This window comes from Salvelinus alpinus, chromosome 10 (genome assembly GCF_045679555.1).
Source record: "Salvelinus alpinus chromosome 10, SLU_Salpinus.1, whole genome shotgun sequence".
Taxonomy (NCBI): domain Eukaryota; kingdom Metazoa; phylum Chordata; class Actinopteri; order Salmoniformes; family Salmonidae; genus Salvelinus; species Salvelinus alpinus.
In genome coordinates, this window is record NC_092095.1 from 14,176,086 (window position 1) to 14,195,608 (window position 19,523).

At 45.8% G+C, this 19,523-nt stretch overlaps 2 protein-coding genes across 3 annotated transcripts; one reads left to right on the forward strand and one right to left on the reverse strand.

The window, feature by feature from the left end:
• The first annotated feature begins 597 nt into the window (after positions 1-597).
• On the forward strand, positions 598-2,759 carry LOC139531526 (NADH dehydrogenase [ubiquinone] 1 beta subcomplex subunit 4-like). 2 transcript variants are annotated; one of them, XM_071328034.1, is made up of 3 exons: positions 598-1,174; positions 1,487-1,630; positions 2,589-2,759. In XM_071328034.1, exons 1-3 carry the CDS (start codon positions 998-1,000, stop codon positions 2,649-2,651), a joined length of 384 nt encoding a protein of 127 aa, XP_071184135.1. In that variant the 5' UTR covers positions 598-997; the 3' UTR covers positions 2,652-2,759. The 2 variants fall into 2 exon arrangements, 1 of the variants encoding a protein (XP_071184135.1); XR_011666376.1 differs by having other exon boundaries at positions 874-1,174; positions 1,487-1,828.
• Positions 2,712-11,075, reverse strand: LOC139531522 (homogentisate 1,2-dioxygenase-like). The gene is made up of 14 exons (XM_071328029.1): positions 10,701-11,075; positions 9,021-9,092; positions 8,772-8,860; positions 8,511-8,616; positions 8,354-8,413; positions 8,141-8,232; positions 8,003-8,037; positions 7,834-7,913; positions 7,342-7,441; positions 7,128-7,252; positions 3,885-3,989; positions 3,674-3,800; positions 3,318-3,499; positions 2,712-3,231 (listed from the first exon to the last, which is right to left on the reverse strand). The coding sequence occupies exons 1-14, from the start codon at positions 10,713-10,715 to the stop codon at positions 3,088-3,090; spliced, it is 1,332 nt and encodes a 443-aa protein (XP_071184130.1). The 5' UTR covers positions 10,716-11,075; the 3' UTR covers positions 2,712-3,087.
• Between the last annotated feature and the right edge of the window lie 8,448 nt (positions 11,076-19,523).

Consider the following 19,523-nt stretch of genomic DNA (forward strand, 5'->3'; position numbering starts at 1 on the left):
GACCGCCAAGCCACCTTCCTGTTCAAGTGAGCACAGCACAAGATGGGTCCAAAAATGACTTGTATGGTGCTGCATAAATTATGTAATATGCCAGGGAGATATGTATACTGTAGCTAAGAAAGTAATACTAAGTGTATGTTGTGTAGTAAGATGTTAATAGCCCATGTGCCTCACCCTAATAATTTGGTATATTTACCCCTCTTCATTTCGCCTACTGTTATGATTTTGTGGTGCACATGTAGCCTATGACCTGTTTTAGAGAAATGTAATCATCACATTTTGTAAGAGCTTTCATTGTCCACGTATATGCCCCTTTCATTTATCCTACAGTTCTGACTTGGTGTATTGGGAGAACACTAAGAACGGCACATGTTTGCTGTACATTTCAAAAGTGCTAAACAAATAGTTAAATTGACTGTCTGTTCTAGCTCGCTCATGAATATCTTAATCGAAATTACGGATTGTCTCATCCGCTTGTCATCCCTTTATGCCATAGTTTGTACATCTCAATTGTCAGTAGAAACCACATTTATTTAAGCAAGTCAGCCATATCAGCTATGTTTTTTTAAAAGGCATTAAATGAGGCTGAATGAACTGTTTCGCTGCCAGAAAAGGCTCTCCTGATAGACAGGTGTAGCAATGGTAAGATGTTGGGACTGCTGTTGGGAAAGCTTTATGTAGGCCCTAACAGACACCGTTTGTCACCGTTATAGTGCAATTAATGTATCGTTTAGTGTTGTGGCTTTGCTCGCATGCATCTCACTTTGTATATATTTTTTTGCAATACAAAGATTTACATGCTAAAATCGCCACTGGAAGTCTTTGTGGACATTTTTAGGCACTCAAAAGTTGACAGTCCCCCACAAAAAAATTGACAAGTTCGTGTGGAATGCTTCATGTTGCCATAGAAAACTAGCCTGCTGGCAGAGAACGCGATACTTTGTGGTAATCTAATCACGTTGTCTGTCTCTACTGTCATTGGTCTCTACTCACAAACATGGCGGACTACCGCGAAGCGCCCTTGGCCAGTCGGCCAAAAACTTTGGACCCAGCTGAATATTTCAACCTTTCGCTGGACCAGAGACGTGCGGAAGAGGAGAGGGCTGGCTTAAGGGCCCAGCTGAAGAGACAATATCAGATGCAGCTAAACAACCCGCACAGAAAAGAGCTTATTGTAAGTAGAGTGAGATAACATGCTAACGCTAGCTAGCTTGCGAATGTCAGACCCACAGTTCCCCCAGAGGTAATGCTATTGATGGGGTTTGCTAACTAACGTTACGTTTGTTGATGTTACAATTTCGGAGTAAGTTTGCTATTTAAACTAATTTGTGAAGCATTGTTGTATTCAGTTAAATGAATTCTGGGGGAACATGACTGTTTCTGAATTCAACCGTTCTTACCACGATAGTAGTTGACTGCAATAAGACTGGCACCCACTCTCAAAGATTGGCCATCATTATTGACATGCTGTTTTTTGTGTTTACAGGAAGACCCTGCCTTGACACGCTGGGTGTACGCACGCACCAACCCCTACAACCACTTCAGAGCCACCAAGAAGACGTCACTGCTAGGTGGGCTCTTTGGAGTGGTTCCCCTCTTCGTCCTGTACTACGTACTGAAGACGGACAGGGTATGGATGAGATGACACCAACCCTTATTCTACTTGTTCCCTGACATTAGGGGTCTGTTCCAAATCCACCCTAGCCTCTATACCAGTGGTCAACAACCTTTTCTGAGTCAAGATCACTTTGAGTCAAAATACAAAATGAGATCTACCACTCAGGTTTTTTTTTTAAACATGACTTAAACGTAAGCAACTCAATATTAGGTAAGTGATCCTATCTATATTATGAAGGCACATTTGTACAGGGCCCCATTGAACATACACATTTGCTGTCTAATACAGAAGTGATTGGAGTATGAGCCCTCAGACAGAGCCCGTATTAAGTCACTCTCAGTAAATTCATCTTAGATCATTGACATGGTGAAATTATAATTTTTGCATTATTGGAAGCAAATACACTTTGAAGCTTTGTCTGACTCCATAATAGTTTCAAGATTTCTGCCAAATGTTTTTTTTGTAAGAAACTGAAGTCAGGGAGAAGAACACGCGCTAGGCTATCTAAGCTCATCTTCTACTCCGCCACCATTCTTTGTGACAGTCTACATGGCACCTCCATTGTTATTAAGATCCTCTCTCTGAATCCGAGAGAGCTGTCACAGACCTGGGTACTGAGGCTCACACTGTGCTGTAATTCCTCTGCTATTTCTCCACTGAGAGGAAGAAAAACATCCCTGTATTTATTCATGAGACATTAGTTCATATTATAAACACGCCACCAAGAGGAGGTTGCTTAGAGCAGGGCTTCCCAAACTCAGTCTTTTTGGTTTTCGCTAAGCACTACACAGCTGAGTCAAATAACTAATTATCAAGCTTTGATTATTTGAAACAGCTGTGTAGTGCTAGGGGAAAAAAACAAAGCGGAGGGGGGGGGAGGGCAGAAATGAGTTTGGGAAACCCTGGCTTAGGTGACGATGCTGTCTCTGTTGCCATTGTGACCTCATTAAACCCCCCCTTCCCCCCGCAGGACAAGAAGGAGGAGCAGATCAAAGCTGGGACCTATGACCGCAAGTTCAAGCTTGCCTACTGAGTTTGCTCATTGCAGACTTCCATTGTAAAGTATTGTAGAGTTAATGTCAGTGTGTATCTATTATTGTTAACTGAATAAAACGTTCTTTATTGTTGAAAAGCAAATAAAGTGTCTGCCTGTCATTACAAACATACAAGGGCTGTGAATGACATGAGCAGCAGAGTGGTGAAAACTTGCTAACAAGTCTTCCAGGGTATTTTTATTCACTCACTTACTTTTGTCTAGTACCTTTTTTTTTTTATCAATGAACCGGTTAATCTTAAAAAACAAGCATACACCAATTACCCAAACACTCTATTAGGCTGTGAGTGATAGAATGAATTGAGCCACGGTATAGTGGTATGAAGCTAAAGAGGTCCAGGATGTTGACTTTTTTTCAAGGCACCATGCCTTGAAAGTGATCTAGGGGAAGCAATGACTGTTCTGCTTCTCTACTCTACTGTTTGCTTGGTCTCCAGTTGGGGTCAAAGTGTTTGCGTAGCGGCTCCCAGCACTGGTAGTAGCTCTTGTCCAGCTTCTGACACGTCTCCAGACCCCACTTAGTAACCGCCATGCTGAACGACGACTCAAACATGAAGGCCTGAGAGAGAGAGGGATGTTACTTGACGGCTTACTGATATTTACAGTTTTATAATTTCATCACGTGTGTGTGCTCCCATATGTTACCATGGTCCCCTCGGCCACCCTCTCTGGTTTGAGGAGAGCGGTGCTGCTCTTCTCGAAGCAGTCTCTGTCAGGGCCATGAGGGGTCATCATGCTGTGGAGAGTGCCCCCTCCTGGCTGGAAGCCCTCCTTCTTGGCCTCATAGTGGCCCTTGATCAGCCCCATGAACTCACTCATACAGTTCCCTGGAACACAGACAGGGGAAGCTCTGACAACACACACACTACTACAAAATACATTACAGTCACTAGATGGCTATGCCAGAAAAGGACAAAGTTCTCGGTAACATCAGAACTGAAGACGAGCAAGTGTTTGTTATTTGTTCTTAGGGTTAGAAGTGTGTGTGTGTGTGGTCGTACTGTGGTAGTACGGGGGTCTGAAGGTGTGGTCGGCCACTCCCCAGCGCGGGGGGAAAATGACAAAGTCAGCCATGGCGACTCCTGGACGAGTGGACTTGGCCGTCAACACTGTGAAGATGGAAGGATCCTGGTGCACAGATGGAGGAGAGGAAGGGTTAGGGTGTGTGTGTGTGTTCGTACTTATGTGTGCGTGTGTGTGTGAGGTTCTCACCGCATGATCGAAGGCCACACAGTTGATGACCATAAAGTTCTCCAGGTTGTATTTGTATGGTGTGTAGTTTCCATGCCACGCTACCACATTGAAGGGAGAGAAACTCTGCAATCACACACAAGAAGGAATAGAATAATGTTCAAATGTATAGTAGGGGTGAGGCAGGCGTCAGTATCCCCTGGTCTACCGCACCTTGGAACTTGAGATATAGCCGTACCTCAAGTCAATTTTCATTTCAGGAAAGAGGGCCCTTGATATTCAGAATTGAAAAACAGACGTAGACCAGCATAAGGGAAAAAAAGAACTTGAGGATAATTGCTGATTTTGAACGATGTGCCTCCTCTCCTTCTCTGCTATTCTTTTCATTCACCCCATTCGTTGTGATCTTCAGCTCCAGGTATTTATGCAGTAATTGGTTTCACAATCAAACTTTCCCAAACTTCTTTCAGGGCCCTCGGCTCGGAGAGAGATGGGGTGGGGAGAGAGACACGAAGACGGTGTAGAGATATTTCTTCATCTTGATTGTTAAAACCACAGCAATTTTATATAGCAGTTCTGATGTCACTGTGAAAGACATTCAATGGTAGTTCTAAAATCAATATTATTCATTACAGCTGAAGCTGTCTTCAGGACTGACCCATGTACCCTCTCGAACGTACGCGAGCACACACACATTCTCCCACACACGCATTCTCCATAAATGACATACTAACACACTCGCATGCAGTACAAGCGCACACACAAACACACACAGTCACCATGCACCCAGGGGGTCGGAGTACCCCAAGGCAGGTAATCTCTTGGGCATTACAGTTCCTGTGATAACTCTGCCAGACTCGATTAAAAACAGAGTGCGAAAAAAAAAAAAAACACAAACATATTGGCCCAGTCAAGCAAATAATAAGTTAATTTGAGCAATTCCATCTCTCTGCAGGGGGACCAAACAGCAGGACGAGACAGAGACGGAACCTGCCCCCCCACACTTCCAATATGTGTGACACACACACACCAGTTTCAGGTTAGGTGGGGAGGAGAGAGAAAGTGCAAGCCCCAACACCCGGTCCGAACCCAGAGATGACTAAGAGAAAGAGAGATGGATGGAGAGAGGTAGAGAGAGGTTAATGAAAGAAAGAGGGGACCGGTGTGTATCCCAGAGATGACTAAGAGAAAGAGAGGTGGATGGAGAGAGGTAGAGAGAGGTTAATGAAAGAAAAAGGGGACCGGTGTATATCCCAGAGATGACTAAGAGAAAGAGAGGTGGATGGAGAGAGGTAGAGAGAGGTTAATGAAAGAAAGAGGGGACCGGTGTGTATCCCAGAGATGACTAAGAGAAAGAGAGGTGGATGGAGAGAGGTAGAGAGAGGTTACTGAAAGAAAGAGCGGACCGGTGTGTATCCCAGAGATGACTAAGAGAAAGAGAGGTGGATGGAGAGAGGTAGAGAGAGGTTACTGAAAGAAAGAGCGGACCGGTGTGTAACCCAGAGATGACTAAGAGAAAGAGGTGGATGGAGAGAGAAGAGAGAGGGAGAGGTTAATGAAAGAAAGAGGGGACCGGTGTGTATCCCAGACACACACAGAGCATTCGGGAAGTATTCAGATCTTTTTACACATTTTGTTACGTTACAGCCTTTTTCTAAAATGGATAAAATGCATGTTTTTCCTCATCAATTTACACATAAAACCCCATAATGACAAAGCAAAAACTGTTTTTTAGAAATATTTGCAAATGTATAACATTTTTAAAAACACCTTATTTATATAAGAATTCAGACCCTTTGCCTTGAGACTCCAAATTGAGCTCAGGTGCATCCTGTTTCCATTGATCATTCTTGAGATGTTTCTACAACTTGACTGGAGTCCACCTGTGGAACAGCCCGCTTGGAGTTTGCCAAAAGGCACCTAAAGGACTCTCAGATCATGAGAAACAAGATTCTCTGATCTGATGAAACCAAGATTTTACTCTTTGGCCTGAATACCTAGCGTCACGTCTACAGGAAGCCTGCCACCATCCCTATGGTGAAGCGTGGTGGTGGCAGCATCATGCTGTGGGGATGTTTTTCAGCGGCAGGGACTGGGAGACGAGTCAGGATAGAGGGAAATATGAACGGAGCAAAGTACAGAGAGATCATTGATGAAAACATGCTCCATAGAGCTCAGCACCTCAGACTGGGGTGAAGGTTCACCTTCCAACAGGACAACGACCTTAAGCACACAGCCAAGACAACATAGGAGTGGCTTCGAGACAAGTCTCTGAATGTCCTTGAGTGGCCCAGCCAGAGCCCGGACGAACATCTCTGGAGAGACCTGAAAATAGCTGTGCAGCGATGCTCCCAATCCAACCTGACAGAACTTGAGAGCATCTGCAGAGAAGAATGGGAGAAAATACCCAAATAGAGGTGTGCCAAGCTTGTAGCGCCAAGAAGACTCGAGGATTTGATTGCTGCCTAAGGTGCTTCAATAAAGTACTGAGTAAAGGGTCTGAATACTTATGAAAAAGAGATATCTGTTTTTTATTTGTAATACATATGCAAAAATGTTTAAAAACCTGTTTTTGCTTTGTCGTTATGTGATATTGTGTGTAGATTGATAAAAAAAATCATTTTTTAAATCCATTTTAGAATAAAGCTGTAAGTTAACAAAATGTGGAAAAAGTGAAAGGGTCTGAATACTTCCTGAATACACTGTATCCCCTCTAACACAGGTGTTTCCACGGTTACCTCCCTCCCTAACACACACACACACCCTCCGTCCTCCCCTTCCCTGTCTCTTTAAAATCCCCTCCTGTCAGACAAAATGAGTCGATCCAATTACCTGCTCGACAGGATGCTTTCAGAGCGGGGTGGGAAATCCTTCCCCGGTAAAATATGCTGAAATGAATGCTTAACTCGAGCAAGGTTTTCTCCCCTTCTGAAAAGACAGGTAGGTATCTGGCGGGAACTCCAGGACGCGTTAACTAATTATGATTAAGGCTGGTAAGTGAGCCGAGACGGGAGCCTGCTGATCAGAACTGTCAGACATTTTACATTAAATAATCGGGGAGGGCAGTTCAATGTTAACGTGCAGCTATTCTCGGAGTTGGGACGGCTAGATAGCTAATCGCTAACATTAGTGGTGTCCCATGTATATATTACAAGCTACTATCATGAATTATAGTGCTGTGTATTGTAATGTCTGTGACAGAACATGTACATATGACCCAAAGACACACGTGTACTCACGTCATGCACACGCACACGTACACACCTGTTGGCTGGAGAACAGTTTGCCCTGATACTTGTTGATGACGGTGTAGCCTGTGGCCACCTCACGGTCCTCATACCACGCTACCGGAGTCAGGAAGTCCCTGGGATTGGCCAGTCCGTTGGCCCCTAGGAAGATGATAGGTTCACAAATGTTATTGCGTTGAAAGGTGGGAGGGTCAAGGTGTCACGTTGAGGAGGAATGGTGTCACACACACCTATGGGTCCCAGGTCGGGAAGCTCAAAGTGGGCTCCGTACACCTCCAACACGTAGCCTCTGGTCTCCCCGAACACATCCACACTGAAACGCATCCCTTGCTGCAACACACAAGGGACATACAGATAGAGGCGAGGGGACAGGTAAAGGTTGACAGTTGCAGGTTGAAAGTTACAGGTGAATGTTGACAGCTGCAGGTTGAAAGTTGAAAGTTACAGGTGAAGGTTGATAGTTACAGTTGAAGGTTGAAAGTTGCAGGTTGACAGTTGCAGGTTGACAGTTACAGGGGAAGGTTGACAGTTGCAGGTTGACAGTTACAGGTGAAGGTTGACAGTTACAGGTTGAAAGTTACAGGTGAAGGTTGACAGTTACAGTTGCAGGTTGACAGTTACAGGTGAAGGTTGACAATGAGAGGGATTCATGTGAAGCATGGTTTTGTCGTTGAGAGCTGTCAAGATTGACAGGCTTATGTTCTCTGGTGCTGCCGTCTCACCTGAATGACACAGATCTCGTTGGGTTCCACCATCATCTTCCCAAACTCTGTAGTGATCAGAATCTCACCGTGCTGGGGCACTGAGAGAGAGAATGGGGGGGGTACTTACTTATTGCTTATTAACTTAACATGTGTACCTTTACTAAAAAAAACGGCATATTTGACTGACCAATGAGGAAATCTCCATCTGAATTGTTGAAACACCTGAAAAGCAGAGACCACATAAAATTGTTGACATGGGGCTCAGAGTTGTAAATCTCAAATATGGGAGAGATGATCACACACACACACACACACACACACACACCTGTCAACCATGGAGGTGTTGCAGGTGAACATGTGGATGCCGATCCCATTGCGGGACTTGGTGTCTCCTGCTCCACATAGGGTGTGCAGACCCTATGGTTGACAGATGGGAGAACCATTCAGATCCAGGACAGATGACAGGCTATGCAGCAGAAACAGCTATTTTCTACCAAGTAAAACCAGAGGCCTGAGTGAACGAGGGATTATGTTTTACCGTCACAAAGTCCACTTTCTTCTCTGAGGATTTGGGGATGGTGAACGGCATCCACCGGAGCTACGAAAAGGAAACATTTTCAAATGTTGAGACCTAATTTCCCTGTTTTTCCCTAATTTCCCTGTTTTTCTCTCTCTCTCTCCATTTCTCTCTGTACCTGGTTAGGGTCAGGTTCCACTTCGTCCCATTTCTCTGTTAGGTTCCCACAGTGCATTGCGGTGTAGGGCTTGTGGCGGACGGACGGCAGGATACGGTATAACCAGCTGTAGAATCGAGGAAAGAAAGTTAGCAAAGATAGTGTGTTCGTCTGTGTGCATGTCTATGAATAAGTGCAGAAAATTGCTTTTCTGTACACATAAACTGAGGACCATTGAAAGGAGGACACATTCCTGTCAATCACTATTAAATGACTGGATACCTCCTCTTATTGGTTGGCCGTGGGCAGGTGAAGGCGGAGCCAGAGAGTTGTTCAGCATAGAGGCCATAGGGACACATCTGAGGGTTGTTCTGGAGAGACAACAGAGCTGGGTTCAACATCCCAGAGGGGGTAACGGAGGTGTGAGGGGTGTTGCAGGGGCTACAGAACCTACAATGTAGGCTATACAGGTGTGGTTTGAGGGGTGTTGTTGGATAACAGGTGAGGTGTAGGCCTCGTGTGGAATGTTACCTGTCCTTCAGGTAAGGACCCTGGGCAGCGAGGGTCTTCAGAGGAGAACTCATTCCCAAACCCACTCAGGTACTGGAGGAGATTGAGAGATTTTACTGAGTTACAGTTCATATAAGGAAATCAGACAATTGAAATAAAATCATTAGGCCCCTAATCTATGGATCGCACATCTGGGAATCCATGAAGAGCACACTTCTCCAGCATGCCAGTGGCCATCGAAGGTGAACATTTGCCCACTGAAGTCGATTACGACGCTGAACTGCAGTCAGGTCAAGACCCTGGTGAGGACGACGAGCATGCAGATGAGCTTCCCTGAGATGGTTTCTGACAGTTTGGGCAGAAATTATTTTGTTGTGCAAACCCACAGTTGCATCAGCTGTCTGGGTAGCTGGTCTCAGACGATCCCGCAAGTGAAATAGACGGAGGTGGAGGTCTTGGGCTGGCGTGGTTACATGTAGTCTGCGGATGTGAGGCCGGTTGGACATACTGACAAATTCTCTAAAACGATGTTGGAGGTGGCTTATGGTAGAGAAATGAACATTACATTATCTGGCAACTGCTCTGGTGGACACTCCTGCAGTCAGCATGCCAATTGCACGCTCCCTCAAAACTTGACACATCTGTGGCATTGTGTTGTGTGACAAAACTGCACATTTTAAAGTGGCCTTTTATTGTCCCCAGCACAAAGTGCACCTGTGTAATGATCCTGCTGTTTAATCAGCATATTGATATGCCACACCTGTCAGGGGAATGGATTATCTTGGTAAAGGAGAAATGCTCACTAACAGATGCAAACAAATTTGTGCACAGAATTGAAGAGAAATAAGCTTTTTGTACTTATGGACATTATATGGGATCTTGTATTTCAGCTCATGAAACACGGGACCAACATTTTACATAACATTTAGCTTTTATGAGTACTTGTGTCATCTGTTTGCATACTTGGCACACAATGCAAACCTACGTGACTTTTCTGATGTAGCCATGCAACGCCACAGCAGCACGACCCACTTTTCTCTCTTTCTCCTCACAGTAGCCTACGCTTGGAACTTGGCGCACCCACAAACCAAAGAAATTGTGCTAAGTCATCGCGGGTCTGCAAAAGCGCACGCGTCTTTTTGCAGTAATGCGCGCGCTCACGTGATTACATTCCTTGCAGTGTAGTTTACTTGGTGTGGAAGAATGATGCCCAAATTCTCAATAAATGACAGTGGCTGAATGAAACATGAGTGGCACAATGGCTGTCAACTGATTACAGTGTTAACCGTGTAACTGCGCTCAGAACTCTGCGTTCCACAAGCGGCTAGGACCCATCTGGGCAGCTGCTAAATCCAGCGCGCTGATTGGACATAAGGGAACGCCCCTTCAGCGCACCGCTTGACCGCGGCAGTAGGTTCCAGATTTATTAAACACAGTTTAGTTTTGCAAAACACAGTTTAGTCTTGCATTGCAGATCATGAGATTTCGGACATTTGTTGATGCGATTGATAGCTAATGTATAACATTCAAATGACAAAAAAAACGATATATATGCTTATCGTTCCCATATGTCAGCATTTCTTATTTTAAATGAAGAACAATTTATGAGAAATAACAGCCCTCTGCAAAAATAGAACCTGAACTTAGATTCATTATAAATGGAGGTAATATTTACGGAAGTTGTTCCTCCTTAGTCCTTACCTTAAGCCCAGACATTGTGCTTCCTTATGAAACTGTCCAACTGAAGAAAATACGTGTTTAAAGTCCAACACGCTGGTTAAAACGTAACTATTTCTCTCCAGTGCCTCAGTCTACGATACCTAACCAATACGCCACACAACCCCCACGTCCCGAGATGGAGAGAGTGAAAAAAAGAGGAGAGGAGGGCTGGATTTATGCTCTTTCTCAATATGGCTTTAATTAAGACCAGACCGGTCCGTGACGTATGGGGGGGTTCTCTCTGGGAGAAAGGGGTGGATATGCATAGAAAAATAGGGACCGAGGGGTGGAGAGGCTGTTTGCTCAAAAGTGAGCAAACAAGGACCAAAGTCATAGCGAAAGCAAATACAACCCCAAGCCACCTTTTAGATCCAACATGGGTCCAATGGCCATGACACGTGTAGTTTTACGTTCCATCCACATCGGAGCTCCGGATGCACTGACTGCGCTGATGGTGATGCACGTAGAAATATAATGAATATAAATGAATTATATGGTGATGCACAACAATGCACTGACATTATAGAGATCTTATTCAATTACCATTCTACGTCCTAATTCTATGACTAAAACCAAGGAGATGATGACTCCATTACTTAGCTGGCCATGTTGGAAAGGACAACAGTGGCAATATAGTCAGGCCTGCTGAGCATGTGGTATGTTTAAGCAATAAGGCACAAGGGGGATATGGTATATGGCCAGTATACCATAGCTAAGGGCAGTTAGTACGCATGATGCAATGCAGAGTGCCTGGATACAGTCCTTAGCCATGGCATATTTGCCATATACCACACATCCTTGTGCCTTATTGCTAATTATAAACTGGTTGCCAATGTAAATAGAGCAGTAAAAATACATGTTTTGTCATACCCGTGGTATACAGTCTAATATACCACGGCTGTCAGGCTGTCAGCCAATCAACATTCAGTGCTGAACCATCCAGTTTATAAAGGCCTATGAATGATTGAGTTTAGCATAGGACCTAATCGAAGAATCAGAGGTATAGACCTTTATCATTGTGGATAGAATCAAAAGGGACAAGCAATCTGTGGGATAGAGAATAACAAATTATTCATACTTTTTTTATCTGCTTTAAACCACATCTATTTTTTTATTCAGAATAATTTAAATGACTAATACATGAATATTTAACATGCAATCGAATTTTCATCTGAACAACATACAATACAGAACAAAGAACGAAAAATATCTACATTATAGGCCAAATTTATTCAGTTCATTTTTGTCAAAAGGAGAGGACCAAACTGGGCGCAGCTAATGTCCCAGCAGTATCAAAAAGAATACATTTCCCTTTCTCATTCTTCATCCCAATCCCCTCTCTTGTGTTTTTCTTTTCTTTTAGGGTGGGTTCGGGCAAAGGTAAATGAAGGCAATTCTCATAGCGAGGCGCAAATAAACTCGACGCGACAGAAGTAACTGTTCTCCAGCGAGGCGTGCAGTTGTCGCGGGTGCCCCGCGGTGTGCCGCGTCGCATACGAGAAAGCCCAACGGCGGAAAATATCGCGACCAGGTCTGCGGAAATTGATCTGCTCCTTGGATTGAGAAAGAAATGAGAGATTTGAATATCACCTCCGAGTTTGATGATAGAATTCAGCAGTATTTGTCTCCTCTCCGGGAAGTGTTCTATGAGAGGCTGAAAGACTGAAGAATGGAGGAAAGTAACCTATTGTATCCACAGTTGTATCTATGCATGAGAAAGTTGGCAGTAAATGGTTTGTTATTAGGGGCCTGCTGGACTCAATGGACTGATGGGAAATGGCATGCATATCATAACTCACCTGCTACAAACCCCAATGCACCCACCCAACACACACCCAACACACACCCAACACACACCCAGCACCCACCCAGCACCCACCCAGCACACACACTAACACACACACACACAGCCACACCCAGCAGCTCTACATAATGCTGATTACATTTGCAAGGACATCTGGTATACCCTCTCTGTCTCTCCTGCTCGGAAATCAAGTGTCACTCTCGATGTCTCTCTCTCGCTCTCTCTCTCTCTCTCTAAATTTCAATTCAAATTCAATTTCAATTTAAGGGCTTTATTGGCATGGGAAACACATGTTAACATTGCCAAAGCAAGTGAAGTAGATAATAAACAAAAGTAAAATAAACAATAAAAATGAACAGTAAACATTACACTCACAGAAATTCCAAAAGAATAAAGACATTACAAATGTCATATTATGCATATATACAGTGTTGTAACGATGTGCAAATAGTTAAAGTACCAAGGGGAAATTAAATAAACATAAATACGGGTTGTATTTACAATGGTGTTTGTTCTTCACTGGTTGACCTTTTCTTGTTGCAACAGGTCACAAATCGAGCTGCTGTGACGGCACACTGTGGTATTTCACCAGGTAGATATGGGATATCCTGGAGGGGAAATCAATCATTTCCATTTCCAGGCACATGTACTAGTATACATACCTCGGCCTAAACATCAGCGCCACAAATATTTTCCACAAAGCTGTGCACGAGCTGAGAGACAAGGCAAGAAGGCCCTTCTATGCCAGAGTCTCTCTCTCTCTCTCTCTCTCTCTCTCTCTCTCTCTCTCTCTCTCTCTCTCTCTCTCTCTCTCTCTCTCTCTCTCTCTCTCTCTCTCTCTCTCTCTCTCTCTCTCTCTCTCTCTCTCTCTCTCTCTCTCTCTCTCTCTCTCTCTCTCTCTCTCTCTCTCTCTCTCTCTCCCTCTCTCCCTCTCTCTCTCCCTCTCCCTCTCCCTCTCTCTGTCTCTGTCTCTCTATCTCTCTGTCTCTCTCTATCTCTCTATCTCTCTATCTCTCTGCCTCTCTCTCTCTCTCTCTCTCTCTCTCTCTCTCTCTCTCTCTCTCTCTCTCTCTCTCTCCTTCTCTGAGTTGAGTCTCTTCTGCGTTCTACTCCACTAATGTTATGCAAATGGGTTATTATGAAGATAAAGACTGTTGCCGTGCATTGCTCTCTCCTGGTTCACGCCCTCAGGTTTCCACAACGATAGTTTTAACTAGAAGCGCATTATTCAGGAGTCATTAAACTATGCCCTCTCTGAGACACACACACACACACACGCTTAATGGATATTACAGCTCCTTACACACACACACACATTAAAGCACTCTCTCTCACACACACACACACACATTAAAGCACTCTCTCTCACACACACACACACACACACACACACACACACACACACACACACACACACACACACACACACACACACACACACACACACACACACACACACACACACACACACACACACACACACACACACACACACACACACACACACACACACACACACACACACACTCTCTACACATGCCTTTTAGTACCGGCTCCCAGTTTCTAACACATCACTGTGTCACAGAATCAAAATTACACTCTCCACCCACAGAGAAAATTGCTTTGGAATTGCTTGGTTATAAAGATGTGGTTATAAAATTGCTTGGTTATAAAAAAAAGAGAAGTAATGCAACAAAAACACAACAGACTTTAGCGCTTTGTGGACGACTCGTGCTGCTGGTTAGTCATTGGATTTACCAATTATTTACGTCAGAATATATATGGGGATCGGTGTGTTGTGTCCGTGCGAAGGACCCAAAATCCCTTTACCGTTGTAAAAAAAATAATAATAATAATAAAAAATAAACAGGAGTCAAAATAAAACATCAGACTAAACAAAACATGAGTAAAGAGAGAGGTGGTCTGAAAGAATGGAGAGGTTGTGATGTATCAGTGTATGAGGAGGGTCAGGTTGGGATTTGGAAACGAACCCATTATAGTGGAAGAGGTAGGGTGTGTGTGTGTGTGTGTGTGTGTGTGTGTGTGTGTGTGTGTGTGTGTGTGTGTGTGTGTGTGTGTGTGTGTGTGTGTGTGTGTGTGTGTGTGTGTGTGTGTATGGGGGGTTAAGGGTAGGCCTTGTTAAAGAGGTGGGGCTTTAGGAGGGACTGAAAGATAGTGATGGACACCGAGTCATGGATGGCTGGAGGGAGGGAGTTCTAGAGCCTAGGAGCAACCCTTGAGAAGGCCCTTGTCACCAAGCTTTGGAGCTTCCACCTGGAGATGACAAGGTGGCCTGCTGTGGTGGAACTGAGTGCTGGTAGGGGAGAAGAAGGTCTGAGAGGTAAGGGGGGAGGCAAGGTGGTGAAACGCTTTGTAGGTCAGAAGAAGGATCTTGTAATCAATGCTTTGGGAGACAGGGAGCCAGTGGAGTTCACAGAGGACAGCGGTGATATGCTCCCAGGATTTAGTGTAGGTGAGGAGGTGGGCTGCAGAGTTTGGAACCATTTGGAGCTTATGGAGGGAGCTTGAGTTGCTGCCGGAGAGTAGTGAGTTACAGTTGTCAAGACGGGAGGAGATTAATGTATGTATGAGGGTTTCAGCTTCAGGAAGAGAGAAGTTGCCTATGAGGTTCAGTTTTATCACTGTTGATCTAGAAGAAGATTTGTTGCATCCATGTTTTTATTGCGGAGAGGCAGGATTCAATGTGGGTCAGAGGTGGGTTGAGGAATATAGCAGTGGAAGTCAAGGTTAAAGTGACAGAGGATCTGACCAAGGGGGAGGATGTAGATGATGAAGAGTAAGGGACCCAGAACAGAGCCCTGGGGAACACCCTGTACAACTGCAGCTGAGTCTGAGTTACGGCTATTGAGGGAGATGTGGTGGGTCCGGTTTGTGAGGTGGGATTGTAGCCAGGAGAGTGCAGTGCCCTCAACACCCAGACCCTCCAGCCTAGTGAGGAGGATCTGATGTCTCACTGTGTCAATATCAGCACTCAGGTCAAGGTGAATCAGAATGTTCAGGGCACCAGCATCAGCAGAGGGGAGGAGGTCATTGATAACTTTGAAAAGTGCAATTTCAGTACTGTGGAGGGGGTGGAAACCAGACTGGAGGGGCTCAAACAGGTTGTTGATTAACAGGTGGGTTTGTAATTGGGAGGCACCAGTACATTCCAGAGTCTTGGCAAGGAAGGGGAGGGTGGAAATGGGGCGGAAGTTATTGAGGATGATGGTAGCTAGTCCTGTCTTTTTTAAGATGTGGGTGACTGCAGCTGTTTTGTAGTTGGAGGGGAAATTTCACTCACTTTCCTCTGCCAGGAACCCCTGACCCCTCTATTGTCCACAAATGTTTACAAATAGGTTATGATAACTGTGGAATACAGACGAAGAAAGACAGAGGGAGAGAACCCTCCCCCCTCCACACACACACAGAGAGTCCAGACACACACACACACACACACACACACACACAGAGAGAGCCCAGACATACACAGAGAGAGCCCAGACACACACACACACAGAGCCCAGACACACACAGAGAGAGCCCAGACATACACAGAGAGAGCCCAGACACACACACACACAGAGCCCAGACACACACACACACAGAGCCCAGACACACACACAGAGAGAGCACAGACACACACACAGAGAGAGCCCAGACACACACACACACACACGCACACACACACACACACACACACACACACACAAAAACACACACCCACACACACACACCCCCAAACACACACACACACACAAACACACACACACACACACACACACACACACACACACACACACACACACACACACACACACACACACACACACACACACAGAGAGCCCAGACACACACATACAGAGAGCCCAGACACACACACACAGAGAACCCAGACACACACAGAGAGCCCAGACATGCACACACATAAAGCCCAGACACACACACACACAGAGCCCAGACACACACAGAGAGCCCACACACACACACACAGAGAGCCCAGACACACACACACAGAGAGCCCAGACACACACAGAGAGCCTAGACACACACAGAGAGCCCAGACACACACACAGAGAGCCCAGACATGCACACACCGAGAGCCCAGACACACACACAGAGAGCCAATGCCATTACGTGTCCCACCCACACCAGCCATTTAGTGGCGGCCCGAGGGGCTAATTCCATTTGAGATGAAGTGTCTGAAGAGCCGCAGGGTAGCCACTGTGATCAGGATCCAAAGCAGAGGAGGTTGGTGGCACCTTAATTGGTGAGGACGGGCTCGTGGTAATAGCTGGAGTAGAATAAGTGGAAAGATATCACCAACATCAAACAAATGCTTTCCATGTATTTGAAGCCATTCCATTCGCTCCATTCCAGACATTGCGGCTCTACACCCTCCATTACCAGCTCACAGGGCTCACTGCGGCGGCCATTTTGTGCCAACTGTGATGTGTCTACTACCCTCTTTCTCTCTGGAGGACAATATATTATGAGGTTACTGAAGTAAATACAGACATGAGCCACATAAATGTTTTGAACCTTGTCTCTTTTATCCTAATGGCAGCTTAGAAGACATCCTACAGGCAGAGATTTGATTCATGCTGCTACAAGGCCTCGTACTGTCGGGCTCTTGATTCTCCTTACCATCTATTTCACTCATCTGGCTGACATGGTACCGACCTCGCCCACAAGGTTCCGCGAAATTCACCCAATTCAATCAGGTTCTGAGAGCCTTGAACCCATGGCCACAACCATGCTATATAAGCCGAACCTTTCAAATTTTTTTTGTCATTTAGCAGACACTCTTATCCAGAGTGACTTAAAGTAACAATTTCATAATGGTACCGACTGGGAATAGAACACACCTCCCTGATGTTGCAAGTACTATGCTCTACCCACTGAGGAAAACCCACAGCCTGCTGTATAACCCCCACCCATGACCTGCTGTATAACCCTAACCCACGGCCTGCTATATGACCCCAACCCACGGCCTGCTATATAACCCTAACCCACGGCCTGCTGTATAACCCTAACCCATGACCTGCTGTATAACCCCAACACATGACCTGCTGTATAACCCTAACCCATGACCTGCTGTATAACCCTAACCCACGGCCTGCTATATAACCCCAACCCACGGCCCGCTATAATACCCTAACCAACGGCCTGCTATATAACCCTAACCCACAGCCTGCTATATAACCCCAGCCCACGGCCTGCTATATAACCCTAACCCACGGCCTGCTATATAACCCTAACCCACGGCCTGCTATATAACCCTAACCCACGGCCTGCTATATAACCCTAACCCACGGCCTGCTATATAACCCCAACCCACGGCCTGCTATATAACCCTAACCCACGGCCTGCTATATAACCCCAACCAACGGCCTGCTATATAACCCCAACCCACGGCCTGCTATATAACCCTAACCCACGGCCTGCTATATAACCCTTACCCACAGCCTGCTATATAACCCTAACCCACGGCCTGCTATATAACCCCAACCCACGGCCTGCTATATAACCCTAACCAACCGCCTGCTATATAACCCTAACCCACGGCCTGCTATATAACCCTAACCCACGGCCTGCTATATAACCCTAACCCACGGCCTGCTATATAACCCTAACCCACGGCCTGCTATATAACCCTTACCCACGGCCTGCTATATAACCCTAACCCACGGCCTGCTATATAACCCTAACCAACGGCCTGCTATATAACCCTAACCCACGGCCTGCTATATAACCCTAACCCACGGCCTGCTATATAACCCTAACCAACGGCCTGCTATATAACCCCAACCCACGGCCTGCTATATAACCCTTACCCACGGCCTGCTATATAACCCTAACCCACGGCCTGCTATATAACCCTAACCAACGGCCTGCTATATAACCCTAACCCACGGCCTGCTATATAACCCTAACCCACGGCCTGCTATATAACCCTAACCAACGGCCTGCTATATAACCCCAACCCACGGCCTGCTATATAACCCTAACCAACGGCCTGCTATATAACCCTAACCCACGGCCTGCTATATAACCCTAACCAACGGCCTGCTATATAACCCTAACCCACGGCCTGCTATATAACCCTAACCAACGGCCTGCTATATAACCCTAACCCACGGCCTGCTATATAACCCCAACCCACGGCCTGCTATATAACCCTAACCCACAGCCTGCTATATAACCCTAACCCACGGCCTGCTATATAACCCTAACCAACGGCCTGCTATATAACCCTAACCCACGGCCTGCTATATAACCACAACCCACGGCCTGCTATATAACCCTAACCCACAGCCTGCTATATAACCCTAACCCACAGCCTGCTATATAACCCTTACCCACGGCCTGCTATATAACCCCAACCCACGGCCTGCTATATAACCCTAACCCACGGCCTGCTATATAACCCTAACCCACGGCCTGCTATATAACCCCAACCCACGGCCTGCTATATAACCCTAACCAACGGCCTGCTATATAACCCTAACCCACGGCCTGCTATATAACCCTAACCCACGGCCTGCTATATAACCCTAACCCACGGCCTGCTATATAACCCCAACCCACGGCCTGCTATATAACCCTAACCCACGGCCTGCTATATAACCCTAACCAACGGCCTGCTATATAACCCTAACCCACGGCCTGCTATATAACCCTAACCCACGGCCTGCTATATAACCCTAACCAACGGCCTGCTATATAACCCCAACCCACGGCCTGCTATATAACCCTAACCAACGGCCTGCTATATAACCCTAACCCACGGCCTGCTATATAACCCTAACCAACGGCCTGCTATATAACCCTAACCCACGGCCTGCTATATAACCCTAACCAACGGCCTGCTATATAACCCTAACCCACGGCCTGCTATATAACCCCAACCCACGGCCTGCTATATAACCCTAACCCACAGCCTGCTATATAACCCTAACCCACGGCCTGCTATATAACCCTAACCAACGGCCTGCTATATA